This window comes from Lepidochelys kempii, chromosome 18 (assembly GCF_965140265.1).
Source record: "Lepidochelys kempii isolate rLepKem1 chromosome 18, rLepKem1.hap2, whole genome shotgun sequence".
NCBI lineage: Eukaryota > Metazoa > Chordata > Testudines > Cheloniidae > Lepidochelys > Lepidochelys kempii.
Genome location: NC_133273.1, coordinates 21,489,241 through 21,502,880, shown reverse-complemented (window position 1 = coordinate 21,502,880; position 13,640 = coordinate 21,489,241). Strand labels below are relative to the sequence as shown.

At 44.9% G+C, this 13,640-nt stretch overlaps 1 protein-coding gene across 4 annotated transcripts in view; it reads right to left on the bottom strand.

The window, feature by feature from the left end:
* Positions 1 to 13,640, bottom strand: part of TP73 (tumor protein p73) — an 87,588-nt gene that overhangs the window by 37,532 nt on the left and 36,416 nt on the right. For all 4 annotated transcript variants that reach the window (XM_073316373.1, XM_073316375.1, XM_073316372.1 and 1 more), the window contains exon 4: positions 2,932 to 3,177. In XM_073316373.1, coding sequence (XP_073172474.1) covers positions 2,932 to 3,177 — 246 coding nt within the window. The remainder of the gene's footprint in view (positions 1 to 2,931; positions 3,178 to 13,640) is intronic.

Here is a 13,640-nt window from a genome sequence, read left to right as displayed (position 1 = left end):
TTCAACTGTGATCAGTGGGTGCTCCTTCAGCAGGTGTTTCCCCTTGATTTACAGGCACTGAACAGCCCTTGACCACAGCTCTGTGTCGGTGTGTATTAATGTCAGGAGTATGGTAAGAATCCAGGAGGGCATTGTCTGATATCCGGGATCTGTCCCTGTCCCCGTGAATCCAGCTGGCTCGCAGCACAGGCTGAACTGTCTTTGGCTTTTCATTGTCTCTCAAGCGTTTGTAGCTGATACACTCCGCTTGCATCACTGGGGGGCAATACCAGATCAAGTAAGCTACTGACTCCCCCTGGGAAATGCTGAGTTTATTTTCTTTGCTGTTTGCCACCAGGCTGATTATTAGTGTCTCACCTAGGCTGACCAGATGTCCCGATTTTACAGGGACAGTCCCGATTTTGGGGGCTTTTTCTTATATAGGCACCTATTACCCCCCACCCCTTGTCCCGATGTTTTACACTTGCTATCTGGTCACCCTAATTTCACCTGCACTGTCAGGGGATGGGATGTCAAACTGCAGGCTTCACGATTAAAGCAACCCTGCCTTTTGTATCTGACCAAACCACGTTCGATGACCACCATGCTACCCCAGATCCATGTGGTGGCTCCTAGCTCGCTTGAGTGCCCAAGGAGGGAGGAATCTCAGAGATGAGACCCATCAGAGTAGCCTACGTTTGTTTTCCATTTGGTGTCCCTTCCTTTTGAACGTCACCACCAGAGAACCAGGGTTTGGGCAGAAAATTCCATCTTTCATCCAAATCTGGCCCTACCAATTTACCTAGGTTCTTATCTGGCTCTGGTCACAGTCCTGAGTCCCTCTGCTAGCTGGGCAATTCCTACTGACCTTCACATTTCACTGAGGAAGCTTTCCCCCCAAGGGAAGACAAACAGGCTAGGGTTGTTTCTTATCCTCAAGGCCTAACGTTAATCCCAGACCTAATCCAGAGAGGTACCCCATTGTTAATCTACACTTCACCAGACCCAGAGGGGGGCAGGGGATACACTGCCATCCAGACAGCCTGTCCTTTTAACTAGAATGCTGGTCAAGTAAAGATTCCCCATAAAATGTTTGGGCCAGCTCCTCAGCTCAGTGGAGCTATGCTATTTACACCAGAGAATCTGGCCCTTTACGCCAAGCCACGAAGAAAGCAATGATCCCTTTAAAACCAGATTTATTTCTGGTTTGCTTTAGAAGCTCTGTTGCTCTCTGAAGACTGAGTGGTCAGTGCAATGCTGTACGGATTTACCTTGCATTTGCTTTATTTTACACCACAATGGCTCCTTATTCTTTGCTGATACCAGGATCCACATATTTTGGCTTATAATTGCTGGGGGATCATTCTGACAAGAGCTTGTTGTGTGCTGAGGGCTGCCAGTGCTATGGGCACTGGGATAGGAGTTCCCTCCTTCAGCACTGTGCTGGGCATGCTTAGAATTCAGCAGTCCCGTTGGTCTCCCTCACCTGGGAGCCCCGCAGAGCTGACCCCTCACTGCTCTCCCTATTCATTTTCATGGGGAAGCTTGGCTGTCTAGAATTACAAAACAAACTGCTGGGAGACAGCTGTTACAAATCGCCCTTTTAACCTCTTCCCTGCCACACTCCTGCTAGGCTATATTCCGTGTGCACTTTCCATTCCCACACGCAGCAGCTAGAGGGGTGGCACATATTGGACTGACAGGAACAGAATAGGAGCTGCAGCCATTTGGGGTTTCAACGCTCATAGCCCATACATTAAACAGCCGGAAGACAACTTTTTGTCCATCATTAAAAGACCTTTCACAGTAACTGAACACATCAGCTTCCAAAACAAGTCATTATCGCACGTAGGGCTGATACACCTTGCTCATGTTCTGCTGTGCTGGTTTGGTAGCACGGTCAAACCACAATCCTACAGGAGACCCCTTTGCTCCCTTTCAATGCCAGCTATCTCTCCTCAGGGAGATGAACTCTGTCTGTAAGATGCCTCTATTTTCCCAGGCATTTCTTGGCGGGTAGGATCTGAGCGGGTGCTTAAGTTGCACTGGGAGTTTTTTTGTGAATACTTTGTTTTCAGAGAAACGTCTAGGACAGAAATGTTTTAAAAATAGATCAGTGTAAATATTTTTTTTCTTTATGGGCCATGCTTATGCAAAAGCCCCTATGACATGAATTTAGGATCTAACCTCTGATGAGAAAAGCAGCACCCTTCTTCTCTCAGTAATTTCCCTGTCCCTTGCTGTGCTGAGATGATGCTTTTCATTGACCTGAAGAGATGCTGTGAAAGCCATCTCTTTGACACAGCTGAGCGGCTGGCTTTTTGGGTACTCAGGGAAAAGGTCTATGCAACTGTGTTATCTACTATCTACTGGCTCCTCTGTTCATTTTTCTTATTGTGTGACGTTGCTAAATGATATTTTTGTGGCTGCAAGTTTAATTATCATCAGGGCTCTTACAGCTTGAGTGATTCATTTGCTATTACAAATCAAAAGAAATAAAAAAAATATGAAAAATCCAGGGTTCTACTGTGTCTGGAAACAAATCCTGAAAATAAACCCCCTATTTCCCACCAAAGCTTTGCTTGTCAGGCTTGAGTTATATTTGCTGCCTCTAAAGGTGGCCACCAAAATACCCTCTGTTTACTACTGAACAACCAGATATTTTGCAGCTGACATTGCAACGTCTGCAGTATATAAACATGCACTGTGTATCCTTCTGCAAAATGATACAGAGACAGTAAAGAGTAGCAGCCGTGTTAATCTGTATCTGCAAAAAGAAAAGGAGGGCACGAAAGCTTATGCTCAAATAAATGTGTTAGTCTCTACAGTGCCACAAGTCCTCCTTTTCTTTTTGCAGAGACAGTAAAGGGTTTGATGCAGATTCATTGCAAACAGTTCTACAGACACACATGCATCTCTCTACTGAAGTCAAGAAGAACTCATGCAACTTACTGTCCAAGTGGCAGACTTGGCTGTGCTGGATTGCTGGAAGGTCACCTCAAAGTGGTGGGGCCCGGGGTAGTCAGCGTTGGAGGGGATGACAGGAGCTGGGGACATGGCGTCAAAGGTCGAGCTGGGCTGCGAGTAGGGAGAATGCGTTGGAACATTGGAAGGGTGCTCAGAGCTGTAAGGGCTGGTGGAAGCTGCTCTGGTGCCGATGCTCTGATCCATGCTGCTGTTCAGCAAATTAAACTGGGACTGGAGGAAGGGAAAAGGGGAGGAGGGGGAAAAAAAAGAAAACACCAGCCAGTTTAGAGACTACACTTCTCCAGGACTTCAGGTGTCCTGTTACAGCCTCCTTAAAGGGCCAGCACACTGGAAAGTTAGCTGAAATACCTCCGCTGGGTTGGTTTGTTTTTAAAACAGGTCACCGCTTGTGAAAGGGATAAAACCTGACACATTGACATCACCCCCTTTTGTCAGCTTCATCCATAACGGAGGCAGCCAGGGGCCAAGATTCCTGAATTGCCAGTGCACTTAACAGTGTAAAACCACCTCTTTTGCAGGGAAATCATCACTTAGCTAGGAAGAGACATATATTTGCTGTTTTCTGCTACCCCCTTATGGGAAAGGCCTATTGACTAGAAAATGATAATGATCTTAGAGCTCACCCTACAGAATACACCAATAGTACAGAACTCCAGAGGATGCCCGAACAAGTGTGATGGAAAGGCTCTCATCCTCTGATAAGTTCTGGAGATGTTCAGAGGGATTTCTATAGATCCCCGTTGGTTCCATCAGGGACCTTTCTGTAAGGGCTCATTCACTTCCATTTCAAATCTCAGTACTTTCAGTTCATATGGGACTAACCCAACCCCCAACCCTGAGCCAAACACTCCCAAACTTCACACAGCAACCCAGACCAGGAACCAAACTTTGCAAATGGCTCCTATCTTTCTAAAGGGCTGAACCAACCCCCCAGATTCCAGCCACCTTAAGTTTTGTGGGGTTTGAACTCTGGATCTCTTTTGTAGGTTGGGCCCACCTTAGTAGTAGAGAAGCCCCATCTCAGAAGCTCAGTAGTAGCCAGACTTTACACTATTTCATAGAAAGAAAGAAAGTTCTATTAGTGAACTGGAAACAAAATAATCAGTTCTGAAGAGAGACTGATGCTGAAGCCTTGAATTTACCTTCCAGCCTTTCTGATAATCTTTCTTCCCACGGTTTGTTCATTGCCTGAGATGGCTGTGTGTAAAAACAGGGCTTCCACCCCAAGTCACTACCCATCTCCCCTCCCATTGGATCCCACCCTGAAGCCTGTGCGTATGTGACTTTATTCCCGTAGCAAAGCAGTGGGATGCCACAAGTGCAGGATTGTGCCTTCCCTGCAGATTCCATCAGGAGAAGGAGCCAAGTTGGAAGAGAGAGGAGAGTCCTTAAAACACATGCATGCCCAGGACTCAAGAACAAAACGCCCACGTGTGTGGAGCAAAACGTTCCCTGCTCCCCACTTCGCTCCCGAAGAGTCACCTTGAATGAATTACACTGGTGGCTGGGTGGTGAGTCTCCATGCACACGCTGCATTCCATTACCAGTGGTATCACACGTAGCCAGCACAGGGTTTTAAAAGGATCCACTCCGCTGCAAAGAGCTGCCTTCAAGCTATGACCCACCAAGTGGATTCATTGTTATCAGCTCTGGGAAGCAAGGCCGAGCTGCGGCAATCTGCTATCTATGCAGATGCACTGTGGAGACATATCCAAGTGATAACAAAGGGAAGTAGGATGGTCTGGTGACCAGGGTACAGGGCTGGAGTCAGGACTCCTGGGCTTGACTCCTGTCCATATATTAGCTGTGCTGGGTTATGCTGAACATAGACACATCAACAAATAAGCTGCTCTGGGGCCAGCCTGTTATTTACACGTATCTCACCTGTCACATCTGCTTGGTTAGCAATTGTGGATCGTGTTTAGTTCATATCATTATCCAAACTACTGGAATAAACCTTATTTCTTCTTTCATTTTCTCCTTTCTCTTCCAGCTTTACTCCTCCTTCGTTCACTTTTCCTTCTTCATTTCCCCTCCCAGATTTATTTAACTTTCTCATTTTTTTCTAGTTGTTCCCAATTCTTCCCATCAGGAAAGTGACACCGATTAGACAAACTCTTCCTCACATGTCTCTTTCCTCCCCTTGCCTTCACATCACAGGCTGAATGTGCTCCCCCCAGTTAGCCCAACACCACCGACAGCATTTAATGCCAAAAGCCCAGCCGTAGCCCATGCAGACGATACTGAGGGATGGCAGCAGCCCATAAAGAATCATCAAACTCTGACTCTAGTCCCTTTGGAACAACCTGTGGGTGAAACCCACAACCATGATTCCGCTGCCCCCAAAGCAACAAAGACCACTCGGGAGCTGTAAGAAATTTAGGAGAAAACAACTTTGAAAAGTCTCTATCTCTTGGTAATTGCAGCGTGCCCAGAGCCAGACAGCGACATGTGCACATGTACATACATGCTGCAAAACACAGCTTCTTGGCTCAGCCCAGGGAAACCCTGGCAGCCAGCCCAATAAAAAAGTCAAGGGTAGACTTGAGCAAAGGTCACCCCTGTTCCAAAGTGGGACAGAATGCATTTCCCTTGGGGTGGGAGAGCAGGAATGCACCGAGTAATGGTATATTGCACTGACAGCTCTGGGACTTCTAAGCACCAGGGGGAGGCGGAATTCTAAGCACCAGTTTCCCAGCCACTTGGCCTTTGGGCACCTGTTGCCCGATTTTGCAAAGTCCTACTCCTCACCTTCCAAGCATAGCCCACTGGTGCACCTTTCCTAAGCGTCCTGCACCATGTCCTGTCTGCCCTCCATGATGCCCGGGGTGGGGGGCGGAGGAGGAGGATGCAATTGGCTGCTGCATTCAGTTCCATAAGGCCGACCGAATCAAATATATTGGACAAAACGACCCAGATTGGTAGGTGGGACTTTCTGCACAAAGATGCAATTGCTGGCCAATGGCAAGGCCTCATCATAGCAGTGAGACAAAGGTGGGGTTTGCTGGAGGCTCGTTCACAGCGGGCACCGTCGTGAATCATCTTTGGGGATTGAATTGAGGACCTCCAGCACCATGAGTGTCTACCATTGTTCTAAAGGACTCCTCTAGCTGATAGCTGTAGTTCGGTCATTCCCTCAATGGATCAGCCGCTAGACGAGGCCTAGCGTTAAACATGACATTTAATAATCATTTGCTAACAGAAATTACTGTGTGTCTCGCTTAGGGGCATTTTTGAGCTTGTGAAAATATGGGTCTGATGCTGGTTCTTAACCCAGACAGACACACAGAGATGGACACACACACCCGTTCTCCCGCTTCAGTAATTAACTTCGCTCTTGACCTGTCATAACCCTATTACGTCAGTGTTGCCCATTCCCAGGCCCCAGAGTGACATTTCACTTCTTGGTTTTTGGAAAGCAGGGCCTAACTCCCATTGAAGGGACACCACAGACACCAGTTTGCCTCCTGATTTAACTTTCACCCCACAGAAGATGTTCAAAGTAACTACTGATTGTGGATGCTTGCGTTAAAGGGACCTGATTTTCAGAGGGGGATGCTTGCTTGGCACTTTCTGGAAATCAGACTTTTTAAGACATCTCAACTTGAGGACTCAAAATCACTGGTCCCTGTTGAAAATCTTGGACTTAATGACAAACTGAAATTCTTTATCTACCCCGCGCTCATACAAAGCTTTCCGGTCATGTAGTCGAGTTTAGCAGGAGAGATCATCTCCCACTGATTGTCTGAAAAGCAGCCCCCTCTGCTATCTCCCAGAACCATACACTAAAACCTAAATGATTCCGAACGGATTAGAGCTGCAAACTGGAGAAATCTAGGTCTGACTGTCCAAAGAATATGAATATGTCTCTGTTAGGAGATGCATGCATGCATCCACGGGACAGGAAACTCTCAGAATCAGGGAGAAGTTGGATGCACCGGCTCTGTTTGTGGGGTCACACTGAAAAAGAAAGTAAGACGCCTAAATATAAAAATATCAAGGGTAGGGCTGGAGAAAACACCCCACGCCTGCCCCACCAGCCTGCTGGTTAAACCAGGGAGCAACCCCTGTCTCACAGTGACTTTTTGTTCATCTCTCAGATTTTTCATGGAATTAAGGCTGTTTTTCAGTTACAAAGTGCTATTTGCTTTGGAGAAATAATGGCATTTCCACCAAGGCAAATGTCGTAGAAAGTTACGAGACTGACGCCCTGGGAAGGGTTGGAATTTTATCTGATAAAAGTTGCAATTTACTGTGGGACACAGCCGCAATGTTTGTTCGAGACGCTCATAAGAGTCATTAGAGTGCCCTCTATCTTTATAAAGTGGTACTGCCACACTCTGTAAATGAATCCTTGACGAGGTCTCCACTCTGGAGCAAGCAAACGTTCCCCTGTATGAGATATCTTGAATACCACAATCAGCACCTGAATTACTTGTTGAACTTGGTCCATACAGCCCACAGAGCAACCACCCACCCCACCCCCCGCAATCACTAACATACCCGCCGATAAGATGATAGCATTGTTGCAATGGGGTGGGCCTATTTCTCACTTCACCCATGCACAACCATATCCATCCATTCACCCCTTCACACACACTCATGCACATCCCACCCAGTTTCCCTCTTTAGGTTTGTGAGGGTGGATGAACATTGCAATCACCTTTCAGAGGCAGGCTGTACAATTCATTTTACACAAGTGATATAATCTTTTTGCAGTTTGCAGTAATACAGTCCACGGTTTGGGAGACATTCAAATGCACAGTTTTGATGCAGAGTGAAAATAAGATAATTGGCCGAATTTACCCTTATTTTGTGTGTACTGGGCCAGTTCCTGCCTTCTTATAAAGCTGGTTTTCAGCATCTGTTCTGAATTTCCATTGTCAAATATTTCCATTAACAGCTGATGTCTGTGACACTTCTGGGGTTACCAAGGTGTTCAGTGTGAATCACTATCATCTGATCACAGCATGAGAGAGCCTTATCTGTGCCCACCGGGGAAAATCCTCCAGTGCTCTGCTCCGGGCTCTGCAAGCCACACTCGTTCCCACTGCAGGCTAGCAATTTGCACATGCCACCTTGTTACACTCAAGTGCCCAGTCCCTCATCTTCTGGACACCCTCAATGTACACTGATCTGCTGCCTCTTCGGAAGCAGTGCACCCCCATCCACCAGCCTCCCCTCAGTTCAGGGCTCTCTTCAGCGCAAGGCACTGGGTCGTGTCCACAGTAAAATCAGATAGAAGTTTGTTTAGCACAGCTTAAGATAAAGATCCAAAATCGATGCAAGTAAAAGGACTGGAACCACCAGATTACAGTGTTACATAAAATATAAAATGCAGTCCAGAGCCTGTACTTATTAACCAGTTCCCTTCCAGTCTAATAAAGTATTTTTCACCCAGTGGTCAGTCCTAACAGCACTGGTCCAGTCCAGAGAGGTGGGATCCACTTTTCATGGGATGCTTCCGCTGGCGGAATGTCACCTCCGTAACAAGTAACATCTTGTGCCCTTGCTTCTTCTTCTTCTTCTTCTTCTATGCAGCCCCAGACTTTTTGTCTCTTTTCATAATCAGTTCATTTACTTCAGCTCAGCCCTTGAGGGTCCCCTGTTCAGAATCTTTTGTTGGGTTTTTGTTTTTTTTTATTTGCCTTTGTAGATGCTCATGCCTGCATCTGGTCCAGACTGTAAACACAGGGCTGAGCTGGGTCAAAAGATGCTGATTATTCTCACTCTTGACTGAGTTAGCTGAGGTCCTCCCCACCTCAGGTGACGTTTCATCTCCAACAGTTTGGGACCATAGTATTCTACATTTTATATAGCTCTTAAAATATTTGCTGTACAAACCTCTCACAACAACCATGGCAATCAGATAGTTCTTAGCTTTTCCCCACTTTGGTGAGATATCGTGAAGCTGGTGAGACATAGGTGTAATTTGCCTGCCTGGGCATGATAGGGCATGTTTGGGCATGCCTGTGTCACAATGGCACAAGATGGAATTTGTTCTCCTCTATTTGGTAAATCCTATGGCCTTAAATATCATGTAAATGTAGCAGAACCACGCAGGGCAAAACAATAACTGACCTAATCCTACATCCAAAACTCAGACCAAAATCCAGCCTTTTTCTGAAGTTGAAAAAAAAAGCTCCAAAGATGTGAACTGTTTTTTTTAAAAAACATTTAGCATATTTTTTGGTGTCACCTGGGATCAGAGCAGAAATACATCAATTCTCCACTCAAACATTGCTCCTGTGGTGTTTCCTATTCAGATGCCGTCAGAACACTCTGGAAATCTCACAAATGAAAAAGCCTGTTCTCATGAGATTATCATTTTAATCTGAGAGAAGCTTGATCTATTACATGTAGAACCTAGTCTTTGGATAAACTGAGGACTTTCGCACTCTATGGCTGAACACTCTAGCAAAGTGACCATGAGACACATCTATTGAATTAAAGCACTGAATTTGTCTGAGATTTGCTCATGAAGAATCTTTACAGAATTTTCCCACCGTTTCCCCACTGTGATGTTTAATGGAAAGAGTTATACATTTTTTACCCATAATTCTATAGGGTTTTTTTCACGTGTTCTCTTATGGCAACTTCTCACATATTCTTGTCAACTGTACTAAGACCATGAACAGCCAAGAGAGTATTTGTAATAACTCCTACCAGCCTCCTCCCTATTTCACAGGGTCTCTTTTAGGTGAATATAATGATCCAAAAAGTGGCTCCATTTTTTTCACCGGTGGGACTGCAAAACCTGAGCTCATCCATACAACAGGAATAGCATAGGCTGCGCAAGCCTCATCCAGAGAGCGTCCTGCACACGTGTTCCAAGACACCTCTGAAGGAACCATGTCCAGGGAACAGACTACTATTCCAGTCTCCCTACATTCACGCCTTTCACCCAGTTCCGGCCAAGTCTGTCTCCTTGGCCATCCATCCCTCGGTATTTCTGCTCAGGCAGTCTGCTGCTATCTGAACTCAGAGCACAGAGGCCACCAAACTGCCCTCAGACTGGTAATTATTGTCACTCACCCCCAGCCTCACTGACCCAGCAACCCAGATGTGAAAATCACCATCTGTCTTTACCCTGAACCATCCAGTCTTCCATTGCTGAGGCCATTGCAAGCTGTTCTCAAACCAACCCCTTTGCTCTGGGAGAAAGAACTGTCCCTGCCGTCACACATCATGGCTCACAGTGTATAATGGCACTTGGAAATGTACATGTGTTAAACAACAAGTTGTTAAATGTATTGTTTTTTAAAGCATGATTTCACATGACAAACGGGCACAGCTCTTCACACTCCTCCTCCCCCCAAATGAAGTCAGTCTGAAATGCTCGCAACTAACCAGATTTCAGACTCAAGAGACATGTTTTAACTTGGGAACCTAACCTCACCCAAAGGAAAGTTACGGGTTTACAGTATAATCGTTTAAAAAAAAAAAGCTATCAAACTTTTCCAAGTAAGACCTCCAGTTCTCTACGTCTCCCACAAGATCGTCAGGATTCTGTGACTAACTGATGGAATGTCAAACAAGATCTAACTTGCGTTTGCAAATACATCCCTCTTCTCCCCTTAAATATGTGTATGAAACCCTCTGTCTGTTTCTCCTGCTGTATAGTTTGCCTCAGATAAACAAGAACCTCATGAACTATCCATAATTCCAGAAATAATCACAAGAAACTTCATTTAAACTGTTATCAAAATATACCTGGAAAACAGTCCACAAAGCCCATGATGGCATGTTCAGCCAGATAAGCACAGAGCTGCTGATTTCTTACTACTCTAGGAGTAATAAAATGAACTGCAAGATAAGATCCTGCCAGAAACATTCATCGCCAAATAAGAAAATCAAATCTATTTTCGCAGGAACAAACAGAAAGTAACTGGTTTACACTGATGAACCATCATACTACTTTTTCGGATTCTCATTCTGTACATAAAAATTCATCCTTCAAAAATAATAGCAATGTGTGTTCTGATCGTCAGGGACAAAGAATAAAGTGTGTGTTGGTCCACTAGTTATCTCCTGAAAAGTGGGAAATAAACATGCATCATTTCCCGTCTTGACAATTTCTGTTTCCACGGAGTCAAGAGCTCTGCAGACTGCAGAAAGCCAGAATCCAGTGGAAATGTTTGCTGCAAAAGTCGACAAAAATAGGAAGAGTTCTTAAACAGTGTAGCGAGTTTACCATGGTTAGATTCAGGACCCCTGGGCTCAGGATATCCAGCCCTATCACAGATTCTCCATGTGACTATGTGACATAGCCTTCTGGGCCTCACTTTACCCATAAGTAACATGTCCAGTCATGGGAATGGGGGAGCAGCAGCAAGCTACCACAGCCTATAGCTCCCCCAACCCCTACGTCCCCCACTGGGAAAGCCAAGCCCACCTTTTACCCACCATGGCCACAGCCAGCTGACCTGACCTCTCCTGTGCAGGGGGTGACTTTGGACCAACTTCCTGAGCATCCCTCCTGAAACACTTCCTGCAGGTGAAGAAGTGAGGGTGGAGGAAGAGAAGACAACCCTATGCCTCCCCCTCTACCCTCAAGGCTGCTCCTTTAGGGTGGGGGCTCACAATCTGCTCCCTTTCTCACAAAGATACTGCCCGTCTTGCTCCTACGAAGGCTGCCACCCCAGCACCAGGTTCCCTGCTCCCCAGAGGACTTATGAGCAATTGGAATGAAATGCATAGGAGAGGGAATCCTTTCTACCCATCCATCCCCATCACAGTAGTATCTGAATAAAGCCTTTCAGCTTTGGGCCATACATCATGGTCTCGGGAATCATTTTTCCTTTGGGCAATATTTTATTTGTGTTATTATTATTATTTTATTATTATTTATTCTTTGCCTTTCCATAGTGTCTAAGACCAGTCATAGACCAATGCCTCATTGTACTAGGTGCTGGACAAACACATGGCAAAAGGACAGTCCCTACATATAGTACTCTCTGAGTCAGCCACTACCTGCAAGTAAGCTACTCTCCCATCAATGTGCAAAGCATTGAACCTGTAGCACAAGTCCCTTGCATGAATCGTTGCCAGGAGAAAGGACCCAGCATCTACCAGTGTGAATGTTCCCACACAATTTTAGTGTAGTAGGTGTGATCGGTTCTAAATAAGAGCACAATGAAACAGCGGCTTTCTGATCTAGGACGAGCTTTTCTCGGGCCAGGATATTTTGCAGGAGATGGACACGCAACAAAATTACTGTTGGTGTTTCAAAATACCCCACAACGAGGGGTAAGATACTGAACTTGAAAAGCACCCGCTGTGTATGCTCTATAAGTGCTTTCAGAAGGATGTTTGCTGCCCCTTTAGATTCATTACACGCAACAATAATGTGCAACTATTTACAATACAACATCCACTCCAGCCAGCTGTCCCAGCATGTGCAGTGCCTGAGTGCAAGAAGAATGTACAACGTGTAGATAAATCAGAAGTGAGCCACTGCCATGAGCACCGATGCTTAGAGTGTGAGAGACATTCTTCTTTTCAAAAGACAACAGCCTCTGATAAAAGTAAACCCCTCTATTTGTGAAAACGAAAGCTTCGTGCCCAGCAACCTAAGTGATCATCGGTACATTGAACCAGACACACCATCCATTTAAAATTCACATTCCTACCCAAAAATTTGTTCCCTATAATTGTTACAGAAACATTGCAGATTATAGAACGAAGGGCTGGATTCTGCCACTATTATTCATATTGAGGAGTACTCTAATCTGTGAGCAGTCCCACTGAAACTATTTACAATTGTAATTGTTGGGGTGGGGAATTGTTTGAGAGATGGGGATTGTGGCAAGCTATTTTAAATTGATGCACTTAGGCTACATTTTTAATTTCTGTCCAGGGCGAATAAAGCATAGAGATGGGTTCTCTTTTTAGCACTCCTATAAACTGACATAATTAAATTAAATAAATTAAATCAATACAAAGTCAAATTACATGCAGTGTGAGTAAAGGTGCCAAAACATAGTCCATAGAGATTAGTCAAAAGTATTTCCCTCACCCCTTTTTTCCCCCACTATGTTTTCTCTGTGCGTTTAAAAGCACTTTGGGTACAGACAGTTTCCCTGTTTCCCTGTATAGCTGATTTCCCCTGGCAATTGTGTGAACTTGTTACAAAGCAACAGGAGAAAGAAACAAGATTATTTTTAAAAATAGGAAATTGTGGTTGTAAATCCCCAAATGTCAGCAGTGGGCTTCAGGGGCAGCTGTCATACCCAAAATGATTTTAACTCCTTTTTTGAGAATGATTAGATTGCAAGTTGGTGGTGTCCCTTTAAAAGAAAAATCCACATGTAAACATTAAAAAGAAATATCATTGTAATAATGGCACACAGAGTAACGGAATTACAATACAAAACCAAGCCACCATATGTGGAAACAGAAACAAGCAATTCAATAATTTCAACCAAGAACTGCAACACTGTTTCACTCTATATGTATGATTATTCATCAATAAATACAAAAAGAAAACTACCCTCAGAAAAAAATTCTTTGTTATTTAAAAAGGAAATGCATTTGGGGAGAGATCTCTTTCCTTCACCTTGTATATTCATTAAGGACGCTCTTGCCTCATATATCCTGAATACCAGAACAGCAAAAACAAAATCTGTAGACTAAAACAGCATCATATAGTTTATAGACCATGCTGAAAATGT